The sequence below is a fragment of the Sminthopsis crassicaudata genome, chromosome 3 (genome assembly GCF_048593235.1).
Source record: "Sminthopsis crassicaudata isolate SCR6 chromosome 3, ASM4859323v1, whole genome shotgun sequence".
Classification (NCBI taxonomy): Eukaryota; Metazoa; Chordata; class Mammalia; order Dasyuromorphia; family Dasyuridae; genus Sminthopsis; species Sminthopsis crassicaudata.
The window spans coordinates 86,499,989-86,525,635 of NC_133619.1; the positions used below are offsets into that span (position 1 = coordinate 86,499,989).

The 25,647-nt window shown below is 35.9% G+C and overlaps 1 protein-coding gene across 3 annotated transcripts in view; it reads left to right on the forward strand.

Moving 5' to 3' along the window:
* Nucleotides 1-25,647, forward strand: part of ENOX1 (ecto-NOX disulfide-thiol exchanger 1) — a 366,224-nt gene that overhangs the window by 86,107 nt on the left and 254,470 nt on the right. For all 3 annotated transcript variants that reach the window (XM_074299169.1, XM_074299168.1, XM_074299167.1), the window contains 2 exons: nt 18,924-19,067; nt 20,632-20,769. In XM_074299169.1, coding sequence (XP_074155270.1) covers nt 19,055-19,067; nt 20,632-20,769 — 151 coding nt within the window. In that variant the 5' untranslated portion in view covers nt 18,924-19,054. The remainder of the gene's footprint in view (nt 1-18,923; nt 19,068-20,631; nt 20,770-25,647) is intronic.

Below are 25,647 nucleotides of genomic sequence, written 5' to 3' on the forward strand. Positions count from 1 at the left end.
TGCTCCTAAATAGCTAACATCGGGCAAAGTAGAGGTACCAGGGAATGAACCCATCTACCCCTCTGGCCTTGCCATCAACCTGGATCATAAGAGAACCTTGGGAATGACTTCTGGAGGAAAATCTTTCCCTGCGTTAACCCATACTTCTAGGACAGTACTGGCACAAACAAAGTATTTAATAAATGATTGTTTATTGGTCTATCTGATCCATAATCTAATACAGATATTCTTCATCTTGTGTGTGTGTAATAATGCGTTGGTTGGACTGTTGAAGTCTATAAACTCAAGATAATGCATGAAAATGAAACATAGGCTAAAATTGTTTATGGAAATTGAGTTATTATGTACCCCATGTTAAGAATCCCTGATCTAATATGTCCTAATATCCATTGTAAATTCACATGTCTAGAGCATAAGAGACTATGCTTAACCAACAAGTTAGCTATGCATTCCTTTGGCTGAATGAGTCATTTCTGGCTTTTTTGTTCTTGTACCCACACTCTCGGAGACTTTTGGAATTGCCTGACTCCCTGAAAACCCAAAGGAAGACTTGTCTCTGGCTAGCTTTCCTAACAAATTAATTGTCATGTTCCCCATCTTCTCCTATCACTGCCCCAGTGCTATTCCCAGGCACCCCTTTTGTATTCTCAACAAAGGATTGATGACTTAAACAGTCATCAAGACTAAGGGAGTGAATGGATGTGAGTTTGTTCCAAAAAACTCATCAAAGAGGGGCATTACAAGACTTTTCCTGTGGTGCGTAGAACTTAAAGTTTGGGGCATGTGTCTGCATGTCCAAGCCTTCACATAGTTACTGGAATATGGAAGTTAGGTCCAGTTGTATATTTAACACCTTTTTGTAAAATCTATACAATGAAAAAAATAATATTTAAATTACCTGATTCACATGAGTTGAAGAAGAATGATTTTCTAAAACTTAAATGACTATACGATTTGTGATAGAATAGTTTTGTGGTATATGGAATGATGAAAGAAATTTTCAGGGAAACCTGGGAAGACTTGTATGAACAGATGCAAAAGGAAGTAAGCAGAATCTGGGAAAACACTGTACATAGTAACATGAGTATTGAATTGTAACAACTTTGCAACTCTAATCAACACAATAATCAAAATTTCAAAGAACTCATGATAAAAAATGTTGTCACCTCTAAATAGAGAACTCATGGATTCCAAGATCTGGTTTAAGCATGTTTGTTTTTTCCTTCTTTATCTTTTTGCAACATAGCTAATCTGGACATATGTATAATGGATATACTATTTTTGGGCTTCTCAGTTGGATGGAGAAGGGGTAGAGGGAGGTAAAGAATTTGTAATTGAAAATTTAAATAGTAAATCAATAATGTGAGTTACTTAAACTTTACAAGACTACTTATCAAAATACTTGACTTTGATTTAGTTTGGTCTTAATATTTACTAACTTTTGTATATGTGAATTGTTTTTATTGGTAATTATCCATTATTATTAATAATAATTTTTCACTCTATTGTTACAAATGAAATATTATCTTAGAGATACTAGGCATAATAAATCCCATTCTGGTATATATCTAAGTAAAAACCCCTATAGTTCTTAAATGCAATGCACTTTCTTAACTACCTCCCATTTGCTCACTCATTATTTCAGAGTAGGAATTATTTCATAATAAACCATCAAAGTAAGTAGTGCTCAAGAATGAGAAGGTCAGTGGACTTGAAGAACAAAAGTGTCTTTTCCCTCCAAGTAGAACCAGAAGGGGAAAAATGTGCTAATGCTAGTGGGAATTCTTCTAAAATATTTGTTTTGGTTGGGTTTAAGCTATCTAGCTGTGAAAATAACAAACCATCATAGTAATAGCAACACATTATAATTCCCAACAAACATATTCAGCATAATTTCTTTTTTATATAAATAATAAAACCATAAATAAACATTAATGCTCCAAGTCAACCTAAAATGATATGTAGCACACTGGGCCAGGTTTTTTTTTCTTTTCACATCTCTGCTTCCTTAAGATCAATTTCTTCCCTATTTCTCCCCCCCAAATAACAAAACCTGGAGTTCTTTTCTTTTTTCTTGAAGTGAAGTTTAGGAGCAGGTAGGCTCTGCAAACTCAATCAGTATTCCAATTCAGTGTGTGAGTGCTTGGGATTGTAGAAACTGTGCCCTTGAGTACTGTGGTGAGCTACAAAGCAAGATGTTGTCTTGGTCTGACTTAGGGTGAGAGAGGCAGACCTGGCCAAAATTGGTTAGCCTGTGCTTAGCCAGGGGTGAGGTACTTTATGCAAAGTGTGGCAGGGACATCATTAAGAGCACATTAGCTTAAAGGGTAACTCAGTATGCTCTTTGTGACCCCCTCAGTACATAAGTTAATTATGATGTGCCACTAGTTTACACTGGCTACACTCTGTTTCGTTCTGTTTCATGTTTGGGTTTAGGCAGATTTCCACTGGCACACGGGGTATTTTGAAACACGGATAACTCATTTACCAAAGTTCCCCAGTTATTTGAGGGCTGATTATTCACCCTCTGCAATTAAAAGGTTCCACCTCATCGCGTAATGTGTTTTCCATGGGTAGGTCAGAGCATAAAATGAGCACATAATGAGAAGCTCCAGGACAAAATGGTACCAACCAGAAATTTATCTATGGCTGGCTTTCTTCAACATGAGAAGCAATTGCTGCCGTTTGCAGGGATGGCTGGAAAGGAGTGATATGTAACCAATATAGAGCTCCATGGCGTATACAGGCAAAAAATTTTTTCTGGGTGGTTGGGACTACTTGTTCCAAGACTTCACTTGACAGCCCTGCCTTAGAGACTTGATGTCATGTTGATGCCTTTGTTTCCAAAGAGCTACTCTCCCCTTGCAGAATTGCCAGCTGCTGTTTCAGTTCCCTCTGCCTCCAGCTTCATCAGGGTTTTTGAGCTTCTATGTATACCCCAGATGTCTCCTTTACTGCCTACAATACAATTTTTTTAGTCTTGGTGGTTGTTGTATGAGGATTGTCATTTCAAAAACAAAGAGCTTTTATCCATTGAAGGGTGGCCAGCTCTTGACAGATTTGTCTTCATTTAATTTCATGGGCTTGAATATGTGGCTCAGGTAACTGTGAAGTCCTGGAATCCTTGTTGTACTGATAGAAAAGTGATATTAGACTATTTGCCCAGATTTTTTCATCAACCTTAGAGAAGGGGGATGAATTTAGTTCTTTCAGCTTTTAGATTGTCTCGCCGCAAGGAAGGACTTTCAGGCAGCCTAAAACTGCCCTTAAATTGAATAAACTGCCTTCAAAGAAGTGTTCACTGTCATTGATGACATTGAAGCTGAAAAGGGATCTCATGTCATTGTACTGCATTTGTGGCAGGTTGACCAAAGGAATGCTTCTTAATACTAAGAGTCCATGAATCTAAAGTAATCACAAATGGCATCCTGATTGACAGAGATTAGTTAGAGTGGGAGTGCAGTCATTTTAATGGAATCAATGCTATTTTTACTCCTGAGTTGCCTTTTTTTTCTTTTTTTTTTTTTTTGGAAGAGCTTTTACAATTTGAGACAAGGGTTATATAGCACTTCCATTTGGTTGTTGTTGGTTTTTTTTTTTTTTTGTTTTGTTTTTTTCTTTTCATATAGTAGATCTACTTAGAAAAGCAGAATCGGTAATATATGCCAGTCTGTATATTGTATGATAGTTTTCTCTATCAACAAAGAGAATGATTTGAATGATCAACATTTCATGCTCAATAATAATTGATATTTTTGTGGAACTTGAGAATTTTAAAACTATTCTACTTTTTTGCTTCTTTTCCTCCATTTGGGAATGCAGAGTGTGTTATTTATAAATAAATGAAAAAAAGAGAGAATGAATGAATGAAGATTTCATCCAAGTTATTTTCCTCCTACCATTGTTCTGTACTCCTCTTTTCAATTCCATGGAGTGTTTTTCCCTGAATCAAAAGATAATTGGCTTTGTTCACCATCTCCTGTGTGGCCATCCTGTTGAAGTCATCTCTTCAGCAAATTGTGTCATTTCATTTGATTGCATGATTTCAGAGAGAGACCTTCTGGTCATGTCTCAATTTATTTTTAATGTTGAGTTCTTCAAAGACTGACATGTCATTGGGTGAAACCTTATCATTTATTCTGTAACCATTCCTTGCCTGAGATGGAAAGTGAATGATTTACAATTTAAAATCAGGTGCTAGACAAAGTGAAAGATGGAGGCTGTAATCACAGGTCCAGAATGGCATTTTGTATTTAAGCAATGGGCAGATTTGCCTTTTATTATTGGCAATGCATTGCCAAGCTAACACTCCCCCTTCCTTCCAGTGATTTCACTATTTTAGTACTGTATGTGCCTTTGTTATCACTAATGCCTCACTTAATGGGTCTCAAGATTCTGTTATTTATAGACTTAGCTCATTCAGGCAGCAGCTGCTGGAATCCTCACAAAAGAAGCATCATTGTAACCTGCCGAAGACCCAGCATTCGCTGCCAGGAAGGGTTAGAATTTAGGAAATTAGCAGCTGATTTTGTAAAAAGACATCCCAATCGTGTTCTGGCTCTAACTTTGATCTGACAGATCTTTTATTGTTGTTTTAAATTTTGTTTTAATTTGACTTTTTAAGTTTTCTTTTCTTTCTTTTTTTTTTCTTTTTCTGTCTTTCATCTCTCTCTCTCTCTCTCTCTCTCTCTCTCTCTCTCTCTCTCTGTCTCTCTGTCTCTCTGTCTCTCTGTCTCTCTGTCTTTGTCTCTGTCTCTGTCTCTCTCTCGGTCTCTCTGTCTGTCTGTCTCTCTCTGTCTCTCTGTCTGTCTGTCTCTCTCTGTCTCTCTTTTTATCTTTCTTTTGGCTCTGCCAAGTAGCTTGTGTTATAGAGTCTAGAGGCAAAACTTTCTCTTTTGTTGTATTCTTCTGATTAGCTTCAGACAATTAAAACTTGAGATTGAATACCAGCATACCTCAGTTTGGAAATGAAGGGACTTCCAATTGGAAGATCTTGGCTGGCTTCTTTGTCTCTCAAAACTAAAACTTCAGAAATAATATTATCTTTTTTTGTTTATGCTACTTAGTTCAATGGTGTGATTTGCTCCCTATTACCTTCACTTTTAACAGAAACCTAATTCTAAAAATTCAGTGATCCTCCTGTTCTTCAAATGTTCTACCTCTTAGAATAGTTACCTTTCTTTAGATTCAGATTCAAGATCACTTTTTGAATGTTTCTCCCTCTTCAAAATATAGCATTTTTCAAAAAATGTAAGCTCCCTGAAGACTGGATTGTTTTTATTCCAGTGCCTTTTTGATTGTTATTTTTAAAAGGCATAAATTTGCAACTATTTTGTAACTTATGGTCTAAAAGATAAAGAAGGAGAGTTACCTGGGGCTATGAAACTTTAAATATGAATCAGAGTTTGATTAAAATGCTGGTGTTCCTCATTTAATATGTATGTGATTGCCTGTCATCTAGGGGAGGGAGTAGAGGGAGGAAGGGAGGGGAAAATTTGGAAAAATGAATACAAGGGATAGTGTTATAAAAAAAAAAAATTTACTCATGCATATGTACTGTCAAAAAAATTATAATCATAAAATTAATTTTAAAAATGCTGGTGTTCCTGAGACCAAAGCCAACTCTCTCTCCATGTTGCTTCTGGCATTTAATAAATATTGTTGAATTAATAAATTACTGTTGAACTAATTCAATTAATATAGAAGGACCAAGAGAGAGAAGATGCAATATCCATCAGTTTTATGACTTTCGGGCAACATATTTTTTTAGCAGTTTATATCTAACTGAATCAAATTTAACCCAACTCATGTGTCTGCCGATGACATTCTCAAGGCATGAGGCTATCCTTTCCCTTCTATAAGGAAGGGAATTCATAGATTTCCCAATCTGAAATAACTTTCTTTCAATAAGTGCTTTTTAAATCTAGTCCAAATCACCACTATCACGGCCTAATCCTATTGTTATATTATCCTAAAAGTAAAAATGGGTAACATTTGATCACTTTCCTGTGTGAAATAAGTCTTGACATATTTAATAACTTTAAACTACCTTTGTAGGTTTTTGTAGGTAAACTTTATTTAATTGACCATAAGCCTGTTAAGAGTCCAAGTTTCTCTGTCATCATCTTGATTGATTTCTTCTAAACTATTCCCACATTTACTAAGTTCAAAGCAAAGTAAACAGTTATTATTACTACTACTAAGGAGCAGTAAAGTGTAGTGGTTAAAGCACCAGGCTTGGATTCAGGAAAACTTCCACTGAAATCTGGCCTCAGACACTTAGTAGCACTTAGTAGTGCAAGCTACTTTACTCTGTTTGCCTCACTTTCTTAATCTGTAAAATGAGCTGGAGGAGGAAATGGCAAAATACTCTTCAGTATCCTTGCCAAGAAAACCCCAAATGGGTTCATGGGGAATTGGATACAACTAAACAACAAAGCTACTATTGATAGCTAACACTTGTATAAAACTTTTAAGATTTATAAATCAAATTTCATTTGGTCATCATAACAACCTTGCGTGATATAGAGATGGGCATTATTGTACACATTTTACAGATGAGAAAAGTGAGAGAGCTTAAGAGACTTGCTCTGGGTTACACAGCTAGTAATCTGATCAAGAATTTGAATTCAGGTCTTCTTGATTCCAAATTCTGTGCTCTATCCACTGTACTACCTAGCTGCCTCAAAATCTTACTTAAAAAATTTTCAGTGCAAAATTATAAACTGCTTCTCTTCCCCATTTCTGTCCCCATCTCAAGTTTCAGATTTTCTCTATTTTGTTAAAAGTGGCTTGTGTAGTGGAAAGACTTAGACCTAGAATTTTAGTGAGAACTGGTTTCAAATTTCAGTGCATACTAATTGCTTCATCATAGAGAAAATACAGAATTATAAAATTTTTAAGTTTAAGAGATTTTTCATTGATATTTTAATATATAGCATAGTTGAAAAAAAAAAAGAATCTTTATTCTATCATGCCCTCTAGGTGAACATTCATCCTCTTCTGAATATTCTCCACTGAGAAGGAACCTATTTCCTTCCCAAGTAATGAGTTGCAAAATATATAGAGAATAGAGTCAAATTTAATAGAATACAAGTCATTTTCCCAAGTGATAAATGGTCAAAGTATATAAACAATTTTCAGATGAAGAAATTAGTCATCTATAGTCATATGAAAAAAATTGCTCATAATCATTATTGATTAGGAAAATATAAATTAAAACAATTCTGAGGTACTACTCTATCAGAATAACCAAGATGACAGGAAAAGGTAATAAGTGTTGGAGGTGATATGGAAAAAAAACAGTACTGTGCTGTTGGTGGAGTTGTGAATTGATCCAGCCATTCTGGATAGTAATTTGGAACTATTCCCAAAGGGCTATCAAACTGTAACTAACCAACCTTTGAGTCAGCAGCGTCATTACTGAGTCTGTATCTCAGGACATCATAAAAGAGGGGAAAGGAGTCACCTGTGCAGAAATGTTTATAGTAACCCTTTTTGTCATGGCAAGGAACTGGAAACTAAGTGGATGCCCATAAATTGGGGAATGACTGGATAAGTTATACTATATAAATATAACAATATATTATTGTTCTATTAGAAAAGATGAGCAGGCTAATTTCAGAAAATCCTGGAAAGAGTTACATGAACTAACTGATGCTGAATTAAACGAGCAGGAGAACATAGCAGCAATATTATGTGATGATCAACTATGATAGCCTTAGCTCTTCTCAGGGTTATAGTGATCCAAGACTATTCCAGTATACTTGGAATGGAAAATGCCATCTTCATCCAGAGAGAGAACTATTGAGATTAAATGCAGATGGAAACATACTATTTCCACCTTTTTTATTTTCTCTTTCAAATGTTTTTTTTTTCCCTTTGATCTTCTCAGACAGTTCCTATGTTAACCATGTCCAGGAAGGAAGGGAGAGAGGGAGCGAGGAAGGAAGGGAGTAAAGATAGAAAAAAGAGAAGCAGCAAGAAAGAGGAAAGAAGGAAGGAATGGAGGGAGGAAGGAAAAAAAGAAGGGAAAGAAGGAAAATGGAGGGTAATAGGAAGGGGAGAAAATAGGTTTTGATCTGTACTCTGAGTTCATCATTCTCCTACCTGGAGATGGGATACATGTTTCATCATCATGTGTCCTTTGGAATTGTGGAAACTTAAGAGTTTCCAAGTTATTTACAATAATGTTGTCCTTTTGGTTCAGCTCATTTCATTTTGTTCAATTTACACAGATCTTCCTTTAGAACCATTCCTGGAACCATTCCTTTCATAAGTTGTTATAGAGCAATAGTATTCCACTACATTCATAAATTTTTGAGCCATTTTCCAATGAATGAGCATCACTTCAGTTTCTTTTCTTTTTTTTTTTTTCTGCCACAAAGAAGCTGCTATGAAAATTTTTGTGCGTCTGAGTCTTTCCTCTTTTCAGTTTCTTTGGATATAGATATAGAAGTATGATCTCCAGGTCAAAGGATATACACAGTTTAATTGTTATTGGTTAGTGATTTTTCAGTCATATTGTAATCTTTATGACCCCTTTTAAAGTTTGTTTGTTGTTGTTGTTGTTGTTGTTGTTGTTGGTTTTTTTTTTTTTTTTTTTTTTTTTTTTTTTTTTTTGCAAAGACACTGGAATGGTTTATCATCCCTTTTTCCACTCATTTTACAGATGAGGAAACTGAGATAAACTGGTTTAAGTGACTTGCCCAGGCTCACACAATTACTAAGTGTCCGAGACCATTTTAAGACTCAGGAAGATAGTCTTTCTGACTCCAACAAACTTGATGTCATGTACAATTTAATAGGTAATTCTAAGTATTAAAAGGGCAACTAGGGGATATGATGGAGGGAGTTCTAGGCCTTCCATTCATGAAGTATTGGACATAACTAAAATCGGCTACATTAAAAAAAATTAAGAAATCATTCCTGGCATAGACTCAATTTGTTCCTGTGTGACTCCCACTTATTGCTCTTAGCTCTGTCTTCTTAGTCCAAACAGAACAAATCTCATCTCATTTTCCCACATGATAACTCTTCAGATATTTGAATCTTCTACTCTCCATTCTAACAATCCATTTATTATCTCTGCACATCAGTTTTGTAACATCTAAAATACAGATAAGTCCTGTAGTACTTATTGAGGGTTTTTTGTGAGGCTCAGATAAAATAATGTACACCAAATGCTTTGAAAGTGATACATAAATCTTAGTCATTAGAGTAAATGCTGGTCCAGGGAATCGTTTAAATTATGTCTTTTATATCTAATTTGGTAAAAGTGTTCATTTATGCCAGGACAAATAATCTTCCATGTTTTGTCCAGCTTTTCAATCACAAATTATATTTGTTATTTGAATATACCATGGTTCTTCTGGACTGTACCTGTAACAGTGATACAGCACTTTTTTCTACTACTTTGTTTCCCTTTTTTAAAAGAATCAGATAATTTTTAGGGTAGTTTTAGCACTATGCCTTTCATAGAGCCTATAGAAGACTCATTTCTGTAATGAAAAATATTTCTTTAAGACAATGTTCTTTTTGCTTTACAGACTAAACCAAAGCATTTTCTTAGGGACTAGAATGAAGAGTGAAACTGAATGAATCTAGGATTGTTTTGACTGTAAATATGCACCATTTGTAGGTGGAAATGAATAGCTTCTGAAAAACATAAAAGAATTCCTGAGTGTTGAACAAAAAAACATGTTTATATATCAAACCTGATGTCATATTGGAGGGAAGCAATTGAAGCCCCATTTGGCCTGGATCCTTTATGAGGGATGAGTAACCTGCTTCACTCACTAAAGTTATTCATCCATGAAAGTGAGCATGTGCCTTGGGCTCAGAGGACATCAGGCAATGGGCCAAAGAAAATCAGGCAGGAGGCCTGAAAATAAATTGAATATGCCCTACCTCTCCTTTTAATTTACTTTTTTGTTTGGTTTTAGTGGAAATCTTATACTGGTGGTACAACTGTAGGTATGACCCATAGTGGCAAAGTTGGGTTCTAGGGAACAGTTGCAAAGATTAGGAGGAGTTTGGATTGTAAATATGAGAAAGGCCAATGTAGATTGTACAGGTCAAATGTAATTGTTGGATCCTGGATGGATGAGTTTCAAGAGCTATTTGCAGGACTGGTCTAATCCAGTTCAAAATTAAATATAAATACCCTTGACATTGAATGCTAACTTCTGTCCTAGACTGCATCTTGTAAAGGAAAGTATTATAAAAGAAATAATTTGGCCTTTGGCAGAACTGCATTTTCTTATTTCTAAGCTTTTACATATGTGATTTGTTTATAATTATACTTTATGGAGATAGTTCTCTCATCAATGAAGATCACAATATATCAAATATTCTCATCCCCTATAGTTCTAGATATATCATTCTATAAATGTTCCTTAGAGGATTCACCCAAGTACCGGGGGCCTTCTTTTAAGTCTTTTAATATTTTTAAAAACTGCCATATTATTCTCTCTCATGATGATGATTGGTCAACTCTCTTTTCCAGTCACACATGTCCTCAAAAATATCTTCCATCGTATTTCTATTGTGTGGATCACAATTAATAATGTGTTTCACATATCTTATAGTGTCACAGGAAGAATATTTGATTTAAAAGATGGGTTTTTATGGCAGTCAGCAGCCTGGTTTCATTAAAAATACTTTGCAACTCCTCAAAGGCAATTCAGCTGCTCTCCTCTTGCTATTCCCTTGTGGACCTAGCTCATTTGTCCAGCTACAACATCTGTCCAAGGTATAAGCCCCAATGGACAAATTCATTAAGCTGCCGTTCTAACTATGTCTCAAAATCTGTGGTTATAAGCATTCTTTATCCATTGAGTTTTTCTTGTTAACTTAATCTTTTTTGAATAATCTTCAATCTCATTGGGCTTGAAACAATTAGCAAAATGATATTTCCTTACAGAGATTCTTGAAACCTTGAATGTTTTTGCCTTTTGCATAGCAGATAGCTTGTTTGAAAGAGCCTTTAAGGCTGTGTTTTCCTCCAATATAGCAATGCTTTTAAAAAATCTAAACCCACAAATATAGCCAGATCTCATCTTGTCTGTACCTTCTAATCAACTGACATTTCTCCAGGGGAGCTACTAGCAGGATGAGAAGGATTAAGAGTTTTACAGCAAGTATGGAGAACAGGGCAGATTTTGTAGTGACCTGCAAAGAGTATGTGATATATGTTATTTCCACAGCCATGTTACTATCATTTATGCCCAAACTTCAGGTTGGACATCCTCCCAGAAGAAATAGTAAAGGGCCTTGAGAAGTGCCTCTGTACTCTCTAGATTATCTGGGAGAACTAAGTGGTCCTTTCATAAAACTGAAGAATGGTTTCAATGGGAGAATGAAAAAGAAAATGGATTGAATGAAGCATCTCACAAATCCTGACCTCTCAGCGGGTTGAAGGGAAGAAGAAATTCACTTAGAGGAGAAAGGGGAGGAAAAGGGATTGCTGAAAACTGAGAGCTGAGAAACAAATATGAGTCCCCTTTGAAGAGAGAGGTTGTATATTCTAAAAGAAATGCTTGGTCTCCAAGAAACAGATTCACAGTTGTACTGTTAGGAAGATATCAGGAAAGATCCAGATTAGTAGTGGGGATTGGTGACTGCCTGCTGGTGGGGTACTGAAGAAGCTCTCAGTGTTCCTTGAACTAGAGACATTTGCTGCTTTTCTAGTTCATGTTTTCAAGACTGCGACAAAAAGTAACCTCCTAAGACTTACCAGACCATAAAACCATTGCCCACTCCTGGATTATCCTGTAGTCACAAAGGAAAACGCCACAAGGATCTTGGGAAACATTGCTCTAGATGATTAGTCTTGGTCAAGAAACTGAAGATCCCTGGAAGATGGGTGGTATTTTTAACAGTGTTATAAGGTCCTTGGAAGGAATAGGCAGATTTGAGAGATGAAAGAGATGTTTAAAGAAAACAATGTCTAAAAATGAGGTTTTGGATTTCTGTGCTCAGGTTTGAAATACAAAAATAATAGGCTTCTAGCCATATTGATTATGTCTGTGGGGTGGGGGGAAGGCTACTATGTGCCTGGAGTTCTGCAAATCCTATCCAAAGGTGTTAAGACTAGAAAGGACAGAAAAAAACTAGTGTAAAGAGAAAACACAAAATATAGAAATGAACAGAAATTCACAGGAGAACAAATCTAAGAAAGGAATCAATAATAAAACCTATCTCTATATAGGTTTGAACAAATTAGCTTTAGAAGCTAATACAAAAAAGCAATTATATGTGACTTTGTACTTTTGTGACCTGGGATGAGACTTGTGGGATGAGACCTATGACTGAACTTTGACACTGGAATATTGTATTTTATTCAAAAGAAGTGATGATAGGTGGGACAGAAAGGCATTGATTGTCAAGAAGTTATTCTAATGTGAAAAAATCTTAAACTCATTGGATAGCATTGTGGAGAATATTTGGGGTGAAAAATTAATAGAGAAAGAAATGGAAATGATGTTGTCAGAATACGGACACATGGAGGGAGGAAGGTCACTTGGACAGAAAAAAAAAAAAAAAGAATATAGTGGAGCTTCTTTTTCGGAGCTCTCCCTTTTCTATTTGTAGCCTCGCATAGTTCCAGGCACATAATAAGTCCTTAATAAATGCTTGCTGCTTGATGGATTGAGTCACAAAGATTCTGGTTGAGATGTGTTTTAAGGCACGTGGCTCGCTTGGTCTTCCAACTATGAAATTTTCTGATTCCATAATGCTATGACTGTGGAGATGATGATCCATTAAGACCATCATTTTCAAATAACTTCCTCTTTTCTTTTCCTGTTTTCATCAAAAGTATTCTTGATATGCATGTATACAGAACATTTTCATAAAGATTTTAGAGAGATGAGGTGTGACTCATTCCTCTTCTCCTGCCCTTTCTGTTTGACAAATCATATGTATTCCTCTTGGAATCTTTTCCTTCTCTGGAATATCTTGAAAAATCAATCCCCAGTGCCTTTATTTAAAAAAAAAAAAAAATCAAAGACCAGCTTTCATACAATTTTCTCTCTATATACTTGTTCATTTCCTGACTTTGTCTTAAGTGCCTAAAGTCACTTGGGCATTAAAATGGCAGAGCCAAGATTCAGACCTGAATCTCCTTTGATCACAAAGTTAGTGTTCACTCTGAGACTCCATTAGATGTCTTGCTGTTCCTCGCAAACAACAGACACTCTCCTTTTATGTTTCTCCTGTTTCTCCTGTCTGGAGTCTGTCCCTTATTCCCTCCATCTTCTACCTTCTCTGGCTTCCATGAAGACTCAGACAAATCTCCTTAGTGTCTTTCCTACGAGACTGCCTCCCATTTACCCTGTCTAATCACTATTTGCTTATAGTCTCCCCCCATTAGAATGTAAGGCCCTTAAGGGAAGAGATTGCCTTTACTTGATCACCAGCATTTCCTCAAGGGCCTAGCACATAGTAAATGTTCTAGAAATGCTTGTTGGCTGACTGAAAAGTGGTTGTTTTGGTTGTACATAATCACCATATACTTTTCCCCTGATGCCATTTTTGAGAGCCAGTGACTTCTTATAATAGGTCAGGATGGAGCTATTGAGGCTTCTCACCCGTTAGTTACCCTTTGTTACAATTCTTTATTGATTTTGACTTTTGCTTCAACTAATTAGTGATTTGACCACACATAGTCAATTCTTGTCTGTTAAAGTACATTCATTTCCAGTTTTTTCCAGGTGATATTGGATGCTTAACTATATCTAGCCCCCGAATGTTGATTTTTTTTTTTTTTTTAATTTAGTCTTCATGGTCACATATGGCTTCTGAGCAATAAGCAAGACTCTCAACTTTTTGATGTATTAATTCAAGTCTATATGTTTTTGTTTTTGTTTTTTTTAACATTTTTCATTCTCCTCTTCTGCCTTTCTTCACAAAGAAGTCACCATCTAGCAAGCGATGTTCTGGCTTGTTTTGGAGTAGCTTATCAACAACTTAATATAATTTTTTCTACACCTTATTTCTCCACAACAGATGTTGGTACATAAATTGTAATTTTCTTCATGGTAGGTTTGATTTTGTTCTGTTTTGCTTGTGCGAATCTTGATTATAGGAGACAGTTTGACATAGGAAATAGATTTCTCTATTTATAGTCAGGAAACCCTAGTTTCAGATCTTGCTTCTGGTGCTTACTAATTGTGTGACTATGAGTAAATCACTTTAACTGCTTGAGTAAAACTCAGTTTCCTCATCTGTAAAATTGAGATAATACCTTTAATAACTGCCTCTTAAGATTATGGTAAAGTCCAAATATCTATAGATATGGTACTTTGCAAACTTTAAATCACCATGTAATACTAGAAAGTGAGAAAACTATATATGTCACATGAATGATGATAAAAGAAAACAGAACTACATTTATCATGTTCCATAAAACCACAAAAAAAATCAATCTGGATATTGTGTGTCTATGGCTTCTCTTTATGGCTTCTGGTTTTAATATTCTACTGTGTGAATATGGAAGCATCTAGGTGGGTTAGTGAATAAAGTATGGGCCTAGAATCAGGAAGACAAGTTCAAATAAGATCTGAGATACTAATTAGCTACATGTTCCTGGAAAAGACACTTAAGCTCTGTTAGCCACAATATGTCAGAGAAGGAAATAACAAGTTACTCTAGTGTCTTTGCCAAGAAAATCCTATGGACCCTTTTGGTGTACCAATAGTTCTTGAGGTCATGAAGAGTCAGATGCAACTGAACAAGTGACTAAATGTCAATATAGAAATGATTAATTTTCTCCCAAAACTGTGTCATCATTGGCAAAACAAAATTATTACATTAAGAGTACACAACAACAAAATAAAAATAGAAGAGTATACAACAAAACAAATAAAAGTAATTTGTTAAAAAAAATTAATTCTTAACATTCTTGGTCATTTTTTTTCTATAATTCTACCATTTTCACACCAAAAAGGAGTGCCCAGAATGGAGTGCTATCTGGTAACTCTTGTCTCGTGAATCACCATGGATAGTTAATTAATAACTAGTAGACAACTTGATTATTATGAATCTCTTGTTATTTAAGTGTATTGTATCTTGGTTGACAGAATAGGCTGTTCCTTCTATCTTATTCCAAGCTTTCCTAGTTTGGTAGACCTGCCATAGCTTATGGTAGCCCCTGAAAACCCATGATCATTTTCACCCTATCATGAAATCTCAGAATCAGACTTCTGTGGAGATCTGGGCTGGAGCTAAAATAAAACACTAGGAAATCATCATATAAATTAACTAGGCATTATTCAACACCTGCAATTGATTTTCTTTAAAGCAGTATTTTGATTTGAGATTTAACTTTTATAAATAGGTAAATGAGTTTGTTAGTGGAGCAGCTAACCTGGAGCAGACTTCAGTCTGACCTCGGGCACTTATAGCTATGTGAACCAAGTCACTTCACCTTGATTTCTCATTTAGCCCAAGAAGGGAATGGCAAACCACGTAGTACCTTTTTGGCTGTGACTGAACAACAACGAACCTATGGGTTACTGATATATCACAAATGGGACTGGGAATATACCAGAGGAACAAAGGCTTGGGGTGGATGGTAGAAAATCTAAGGGCTACATAACTTGTGGCTACAGGTTTAAATAACAGCTGCTAACAGCTGCAAAATTGTGCTTGCTTGTTCACCATACCAATAGAGAGCAGTTTCTGGTATCAAGTAAATTATGATATTTTGATTCTATATCTATGATAATAATGATGATAGTAGTAATAGCTCATATATCCATTACTTTTAGTTTACAAGTTTTATTATTTTTGCCCAACAATCTTGTAGAACCATTCATATATTAATGAAGAAAAAATTTGAATTAGGAGAAATGAGTTTTCCAAAGTAATGTCACTAATGAGGAGCATAGTTGAAACTCAATTCAAGTCTTCTAATATGATGGAGGATTGGAGAGAATGAGGGAGGAGAATAGGGTATTTCCACTGAAGGATGCTGTCATTTATGATATTTCTTAAATGATGAAGAATTTTTTAAAAGCTTTGGAGATTCAGAAGTTAGGTAACCAAAGAGAGTCAAAGGCAGAGTTTTGTTTTTTAAATGAGTTTGTAAAGAGACAAGGAAAAGTCACTTAACATTTTGTTAGAGTCCAAGGCATCAGCTTGCTAGGTAGTTATGTATGGAGTTAGTTGTGGAAACATGTTGTCCTTACTATTTTAGAATTAATTACATAATCACCTACAACTACAGAGGGATCCCGGTATATCTTAATAGAAAAGTTGCACTCCCAAATGAAATAGTAATAATAATTAGCATTGACTATATTCAGAATCCTATATAAACTTTAATTTAACCTCCCCACATCTCAGTAATATAAGGAAATATCCCTAGGAATATTAGTCTCATTTTTAAGTAAAGAAATTAGAAAACTGAGGCCTTTATGAGTCTTAGTTGTTATTAATAAATATTCTACTAATGATTAATAAATATTACTACTAATGATTAATAAAAGAGTATTTTATAGTGCTGGTCTCAAAGTCAAAATAATAAACATTAGAACTGATTATTAATAAAACACAATTTTATATAGTGCAGGCTTGATTGTCAAAATGTTCTGAGTTCTAATCCCATCTCAAACACTCATTTACAAGTAAATGACCCAGATTACAGAGATCTTTGGGATTGTGTCCAGGATTAAATGCTGAGAACTTTATATTGTTTAGTAGTCCTTTCAGTGAAGCTGTAGAAGGACCTTATGATGGGCAAAGAGAAGAGCTGGATTAGCCCAGACACACACACCAATAGGCAGAAAATCAAGTGGTACCAGGATATTTTACATTTCAAGTGATTCCCTTGTCTTGGAGACTCCAGGCCCAATTCCCTTTGTATTCTTCCAATCATGAAAATGTCGACCATTAGCAAACACTTTGCACAGTGGAAAGCTAATGCTGTTCAACAGCACTTTCTGAAAATGGCAGGTGTAAGACAAGATTGTAATTGGCTTGGACTTTAGTCCTAAGCACTACAGAAATAATCAGGTAAGTTCTCATCTCCAAGGTTGTGAAACCTTTTGAGACTTCACAATTGAAAACTTGTTAGATAAATAGAAAAGGTGATATATGCACACTTGGGTGCAAATATAGCTAGCTTCTTGAACCGGGAAGCTATCCAACTTACTCCTGTTTAGAAAAATAAGTAAGATAGTCACCTTGAAATGATCAAATGAAAGGGCTCCTACATCAGGGATATTTGGGCAGTTTGAATGAACAAATTTCAGTCTGTTTGGCTGTGCACATTCTACAAAGATTTAAGCAGTAGAAAACTGAGGAGGCTTTATTGGGACAGAATTTTCAGATTTTCGTGGCATTGTGAATAGCTAAAGAGTATTTTAGGTACATCATTTCCTCAGTAGTTAAACTTGTTTTATGTGTTAGGAGTCTCTTTGTCTGATGGCAGTCACTGATTGTGTTAATTGATGCACAATATGTAAGTGAGTCCCAGAGTCATATGGGTAACAGAGTTTAATTGCCTGGTGTAAAATACGTATACTAAGTACAATCTGCTACCAAAATGAAATGTTGGATGGATACGGACAATTTACCTACATTGAAGTATGTTTGAGGAAACCCTAAATGTCTTGCATTTCCTACTAGGAGAGACAATATTACTTGCAATTTCATAAAGACAGTGGGAATGGTTTGGGGGTTTTTTGTGTCCACAAATCATAGTTTAGAACTTCTATTCAAACAGGTAAATCTTATGTTTCTGTTTCTCTACAATTAACTCCTGCTACCCAACCACTGGATAGTCTTATGATAAACTATTATATTACTCTGTAAAGAACCATACAAGGCCACTTAGTTCTTTAGACAGAGTATATAGTGTCTAATTCTCAGGAATGCATTGATATTAATTAGTGGCATATATGCTTTTAGAGGAAAAAAAGTTCCTGACATCAGTGAGTGGGAGAAAAGAAATATTTCCTCTCATTTGTTGGCTTGAAGCTATTTAATATGCCATATGTTTCACCCCTTTTAAAATGACATGATTTTTCTTCTAGTTTGAACCATTAAAGTAAATCAACATATATTTCAGATTCAAAGAACATCCAGGCTAAGTCAAATTATGTCTAGGTTACAAGGATATTCCAGCAGATATTGGAAAAACAAACATATCTCTATATATCCCAGATAGACCCAAGACTTTTGAGGAAGGAAAATTATCATCTTTTATTCAGGATCTGGCATCGTTTATTATTGCATTTCATTCATTTTCCAGTTTCCACTTTAAAGTCTATAAAAATTGTTTTATGTAGATTATTTCATTTGAGGCTCATAGCAGCCTTGTGCAATGGGCCCGATAGAGATTATTATCTTAATTTCACATATAGAGAAAATGAGACTTGGAAAGTAGAAGTGACTTATTCATTCAGCTAATAAGTTTCAGAGGTGCAATAAGGTGCTGAGTCTTCTTGACTACAAATCCATTTTCCTCTTCTGTACTCCATGATGCTTTAGAGTGGTTTCTTTCTTTTTAAAAACACTTTTCTAGCCCTTTTTATCTTTACAAATATTTAATAGCCAACTGTCCTCTAAACTTACAGGGTGATTTAGTTCTTAACATAAAAGCCAAATTCTTGGTCATCCCACTTCATTGATGTGTGTGTACATAGATAAATTTGCAGAGGAGCTGCATCTAAGATCCCATTTGTGAAGACTTGTGAGCTGAAGGCAGGATACTTGACAAATGGTACTCATCATCAATCTAGCACAGGACACAAATGGCATAGCCCCTGGTTAGGGACACTTAACTGGACTCCTGCAAGTGGTGTCTTGCCTAGAAGTGGGCTTTTTGTGTGGCTTTTATTTTGAAAAAGTAGTGGTTATTCCCCTGAGGATAATGGATTTAGTTTCTTACCAGTCTTTTCATCCCCTCTTTATAGAGCCTGATGATCTCCTTGTGGACCCTGTACCAACTAACCAAAGGGCTCCTACACTTCCAAGTGTATATAATGCAATAGTCGATGATCGTGGACTTGAAAGTGTCAAAGAGAGGCCCAAAGAACTCACACAAATGATGGCTGCAGGTAACTACTAATCATTTCCAAGAACCCTAGCAATACTGTCATAAGGGCTTTCTTTGGGAATATTTGCATAATGAAAATAAGCAATGACCCATGTTCTCTGGGTCCTAAAGGAAATTAGCTGGTGAGCCTTGTAAAGACTAGACTTTGAATACCAGTGATTTTCAAGAACCTTAGCAATATCATCATAGGGCTTTCCTTGGGAATCTTTGCATAGCTGTGAAAATAAGCAATGACCCATGTTCTCTGGGATCTTAAAAAAATCAGGTAGTGAGTCTCATAAAGGCTAGACTTGGGGCTAAACCAAATTGTGTGTGTGTGTGTGTGTGTGTGTGTGTGTGTGTGTGTGTGTGTGTGTGTGTGTGTAATGTGTGCTCCAATGAAACTTCAAAGTAGAAGTTGGATCCCCGGAGAGCGAAGAGAGTTGTGTAGGGCCCCAAGCGCATGGGCTCCAACAGTTGGCAGGGTGAAAGATGAGTAGAATTGAATGAGTTCAATTTCCCCCTGCCATGCTTAATCCACTGACTTGTCTCCAGCCCAACCACACCATTTGTAGTCCAACACTCCCCTATTTGACCTTCACTCATTGTTGTACATCCATCACCCACCCTGGTCTTGGGTTATAATCTAACCCAAACTGGGCATCCATAGCAGTGGATTCAAGTACCACTAGAAAAACTACTTCCCTCCTTGACTCTAATAAGAATGCAAATTGAGTTTGGAGACCATTGCTTTAACTATAGATAACTTGAGTTTTTTTAAAGTTGTGAAATGAGAAGTCCAAAGGAGAGGAAGACTTAATTTTAAAATATGTGTGTGTGTATGTGTATATGCCTACATACATATATATGGCATTGGAAATGAAATATGAAATGAAATATTCTGAACAGAATTTTAATCTTGATAACTATTTGTAAAACTTTTAGTCCCTGAGAAACACCTATTCCAAAATTACACGCATACCAATATCTTTATTTCTAGTCTGGTAATTGAGTTGACTTCTTCAGGAAAAAAAAAAAAAGAGAGAGACAGAGAGAAAAATCTCTGCTTTGTTTATCATAATTCTTGTGCTTTATCTTATTGGTTCTCCTAACAACACTGAAGCTATGGAGTACTGATAGTGGTGTGCCCATTTTACAAATGAAGACAATAAGTCACATAAAGGGCAGTAAAAAGATGGAAAGAAAACAGATATTTCTGACTTTCAAACATGCAATTTTTTTCCTCCAACGTGCCTGCTTTTCTGTAACTTAACTAATGTTGTTTTACCAGGAGAAGGAAGTACTTTTCTCCTCTTTTCTAGGGGTGCCTCAGTAATAGCTCGTTGTGTAATATAAACTACATGTCATTAAGTTCCTTCTCGGAACGCATTCAGAAACTCTTTATGTTTATGTCTGGGGAAAGTATTGCTGTAGATTATTGTGCTTTATTTTTTGGTGATATGGGGATGTGGTAAATGAAGCCTCACATCTCTGGAAACATAATTTCCTTTAAAACAAACATTCTTGCCTGTTGACTCCAACTTATAATTTGTTTGTTGTTATTGTTCCCCCCCCCCCCCCCACAGCTGCTGATGGTTTGGGAAGTATAGCAATAGACACGACACAACTGAACATGTCTGTCACTGATCCAACAGCCTGGGCGACCGCCATGAATAACTTGGGGATGGTACCAGTGGGCCTGGCAGGGCAGCAGCTTGTGTCAGGTGAGTCTTCCTCCATGAGCATGGATGCAGAAGCCCAACTCTGGCCTTTATTGTCTCTAGGTTCAGCACTGGCATTTTAGGAGATGTGGATGGGAGATGCTACTTCCCAATTGTAGATCTTGTCTACAGAGCCCCACAGCTCTGACACTGGCTTGGGTTTATGGCTGTATCATATGTGAGCGCATGTGTCCCCTTACTGCCTGGTCTGCCCCAGTCAAGGTCGTTTCTCAGAGAAGAATCCTTCAGCTGTCATCCTCTCACCTTCCCGTGGTGGTGGCCACCTTTCATCCTCGCTGTCCTCCTCTGTGGCTCTGCAGTGGTCTGTCATTAGGACTCACTGTTTGAAGCTAATTGTAGTAAAGAATATTGGAGCAAAGATGCTTTAGACATTTCCCATTCTGTAAGTGGAAGTTAAGCTGATCGCTGAGAAGGGGAGACATGAGTTTGATTCCTGGCTGTTGCAAATACTGCTTGTGTGATAATGGGGAAATTATTTTATGTCCTAGACAGAAGGTTTGGAGAAGGCACCCATTACATTGGTAAAGAAAGTCCCCTTTATTTCTTAATACGGGCTTGGCTTAAAAAAGAAACAAAAAAGTCTTAATTCAATTCATCCAGTATTCACCGAATACTTGTTATGTTCAATATTGTCATTTGGGAGCTTCAAGGGGCAAGTATAAGATATAATTCTCATTCTCAAGGTTTTTGTCCATCATCACAGAACCAATGCATACAAAGTTTTTTGCTATTTAAATACATCTGAAAGAGCCTCCATCCACTGACACATTTTGTTGTCTATCCAAGCCTTCTCATCCTATACCATGCTAATCCTGAAATCATCCCTAGCAGAACTACTCAAGTTGCTAGAGGTCTTTGTCTAGTTCTTGTCATATTGTGTGGGGACAATCATGACAAGAAGGTACACATCCAGGGCCGGTGTTGTGTACTGATAGAAGGTCAGCTCCTTGTGAGCAATTATCAAATTGTCAACCGTTAGCCCTCTTTACTTTGAGCTGGGAATGCAACTTGGGTGATCTTAGAAAAGGGAGATATAAAACTCAAGAAACATTATTCTTTCTTTCTCCTTTCCTTCTCTCCTTCCTTCCATTTTCTTCCTTTCTTTCCTTCCTTTTTAGGAAAGGAAAGCCCTTGGAAAGAATGCTCTAGTAACTTGGGATATCTGTAAAATAGTCATTTCCCTTTTTAACTTGATGCTGTGAAATAATGTTCAGAGAACAAAAATTATATGAGGAAAAAAAAAGGAGAGAGGTTATGAAGAAAGAAAATAGGGAAGGAAAAAAAAAAAAAGGATGGGACAAAAAAGAAAATTAGTTTATTCTTCTTAGCCCTGCATATCCTTTGTGGCAGTACAAAAAAAAAATTACCACTTATCTCATCTGTAAGAATGACCTATAGAGGTGTGTGTGTGTGTGTGTGTGTGTGTGTGTGTGTGTGTGTGTGTGTGTGTACTATCAGAGTTCAGGTAAATCTATTTCTTTTTTCCCCCAAGTGTAGTATCTACAGATGAAATTGTTTCTGGTTGGGGGTCCCTTCTTATCACTTGTTATCTAGATACTTTAATCTCACCAGATATTTCCTTTTTTGAATTATTAAATGGAGATTTTCTTTTTTTCACTCCAAAATTTTCCATCCTCCTAATTGAAATATTAATAGCTTGGAAATTACTTTAATCCTCCCAACCTCTCCTCTGTTCCCGGAATGTTTTGTATCTTCCGGAGTAAACCATATCCTCAACAATTCATTATTTTTTCCTATGGTTCTGAGACTTCTGACGTTTTAACCATGACCAATTTATGATTTTCCCAACAACTTACCATGAAAAGAATTACAGCCCTGCTCGTTATAGAAGATTTACCGTGTCTGCACTGAATTACATTCTCTATCTCCTGTATTAGCCAAACTGCTTAAACTGTCTCTGAACCTTTTGGGGTCTGACTCGGCTCTTTCATTATTTCCCAAACCTCCTCTTTGGTTATATGTAGCCTAGCTTTTTCTGATTTCATCTGACCACACGTTTGTTTAAGTTTTTAAAAAATGGAAATTCTTGTGCTATTTCACCTTTCATATTCCTTTTTCTTTAGCTTTGCCTTTCTACATAACCAGAGCTCACCTAAGCCTGTTAATTGGCTCCGTAAAAACGAAATGTTCAATGGAATGGCAAGGCAAGGGACAGTTATTTCCATAAGAGAAATGTTATAGTATAATAAGATTATAGCCGGGTTTCACCACAGATATTATGACAAATTAAGGATTTCATTATCCAGTGACTTTGGCTGAGGCAAGGTCATATAAGTTTTGCTAACAGACCTAGCATTCTTGAGGTAGGTCACTGGCTTTCATTCACAACCTTCCACAATATATTTACTTGTCCAGTACATGAATCAGAGATTGGTGGCAGATAGAACAACTGTTTTTAACCTTTTTGTGTCATAGATTCCCTATGGCGGTCTGGTGAAACCTGTGAATCCATTTTCAGAATAAGGCTTTTAGATACATAAAATAAAATGCATAGAATTAACAAGGAAAACCAATTGTGTGTGTATGTGCATATATATGCATTTGTTCTTAGAGTGTTTTTTGAGTTTTTGTTTTTGAGTGTTTTTAGAAAGTGGTTCTCACGATGACAAAAATAGTTATTAAGCCTCTGAAAAATAATTTTCAACACATGGTATTTGACAAAGATGAAGACTGTTGGTGGGGGAGGGGAGAGAGGGAGCTTCTCAACCTTGAACAGCTACTGGCCATGTTTGATGCTATTGATGTTGTTGCTTGGTTTTTACCATTTTTTTTTTTTACCATTTTATTATTTACCATAAAGATATTCTTCATCAGATCTTTAAAAAAAAAAAAAAAAAAAAAGAGAGAGAGAGAGAGAGAAGAAGCTCTGTTTATTTTTCCTTTTGTGGGATGGAGATTTGTGGTTCTATATTGTACTGTGAATCCTTCCTGCCCACATCCACACACAACACATACACATACTTCCTATCTCTACAGTACTGACCGTTTAGTCATACAATAATAAATTTCTCATCTCCTGTCCAACAAATGTTTGTTAAACACAATCATATCCTGGTGTATGTGTCATGTGTTATGAACTATTGGGACAAGAGTCTCTTCTCTCCCTGTCAAAATGGTTTTGCATATGTGTATGTAAATGTATAAATAATGTGTACACATGTAGTAAACATTTATGTGTGCATACCGATGAATATAAACATGGACATGCACATTTGTAGACCTATAAACATACACACATATCTGAAACAAGGCTAGTGAAGGTGATTCCATTTTCTGGGCTTTCCCCTACCAGAACATCATATATGCAAGTTTGTACCAGTGGCTAATCAATTCTAAGCACTGCTAACCTTTTAAATACCAGTCTGATGTTATCTATATGCAATTTAATCTCTTATCTATTGGTGCTATAAAATTGAATTTTTGATCTGGGCAAATGTCAAAGTCTTTCATTTGTAAAGAGAGACTCTTGTTAATAATTGTATAATATCTTCTCTGCTTCTGTATCCTTTCTTTCCACTTGTTATTCATTGGCATTTTCTGTTCTTGTAATAGCTCATTCTTGCATTATGGATTCTCTGTATTACATGCATGCATTCATATAATACAGTCAGGCAGAAAATTATCCAAAAGAATGCCCTTTAATAATGCAACTCTTATGTAAGGGATTCAAGAAGAAATATAGTCATATTTGGAAAAAAAAACCCAACATATCTCTGATTTACTTCAATTTCCACATTTTACAGATGAGAAAATGGAGTCCCACTGCTTGCCATCTAGGGGAGGGGGTGGAGGGAAGGAGGGGAAAATTCAAAACAGAAGTGAGTGCAAGGGATAATGTTGTAAAAAATTACCCATATATATGTACTATCAAAAAAAGTTATAATAAAATTAATTTTAAAAAATAAAGTATAAAAAAAACAATTTAATAATAAAAAGAGAGAAAATCGAGTCCCAGATGTCTCAAATCACATAAATATTAAATATCAGAACAGGAATTTGTACCCTGCCTTCTAGCTCCAAATCCAGGACTTTCTGCTGTTGCTGCTGTCTCTCACTTCAGCATTCCTTTCACATTTTGCCATGGACCAGTACTGTCTTTGGATCGTCTTTGAAAAATAAATACATATCATTCGTTAGGTTGGATTTCAGAGGAGAATTTTATTACATGAAGTTCAATGCCAGAAAATAGATTTAAATATTTAATTCTTTGTGACTCTAATCTTCGTTAGAAATTCTCTTTGAAGTGGGGGGCTCTTCCCAAACATTCCTGGGCTTAGAGTTTGGAATCCAGAGATATTGGACTCTAGTGTCTAGAGAATACTCAGGAGGAGATTAGTGGTATCAGGTAGACTGCTATGAATTAGTGATGGCTATCTGACTTTCAAGTCCCTGAATGTGACTTAGCAGGGCAATAAAGACAGAAAAGGGAGAGAAATGGGTAAGTTTCAACATTAAAAAAAGGAAATCTTACACAAAGCAGCAAACAAGTAGAGCTTTTTAATCATGAAAAGAGAGAAGGTGAACAAGACTCATTGCATAAATATAATCAAGTAAAAGTAAAATTGGAAGCAATGAAATACAGAACAGAAATACAGGATTTGGGTTGAATATAACTCCACTATAACATAAGACAAGAAACATCACATCTGTTTTGCCTTTGACCTCTTAGTTTAAAACTACCTTTGTTTTTATGAACTCTTAGAAGGTGAGAGAAAATGTAAAGAGAAGGAGAGTAAAAGAGGTGTTATTTGGACATTGGCCACATGGCAAGAGTAGGAACCAGCTTTTGGGGTAACCAAGCCTGCTTCATGTGGATCAACCTTTGCTACACATGCCCAA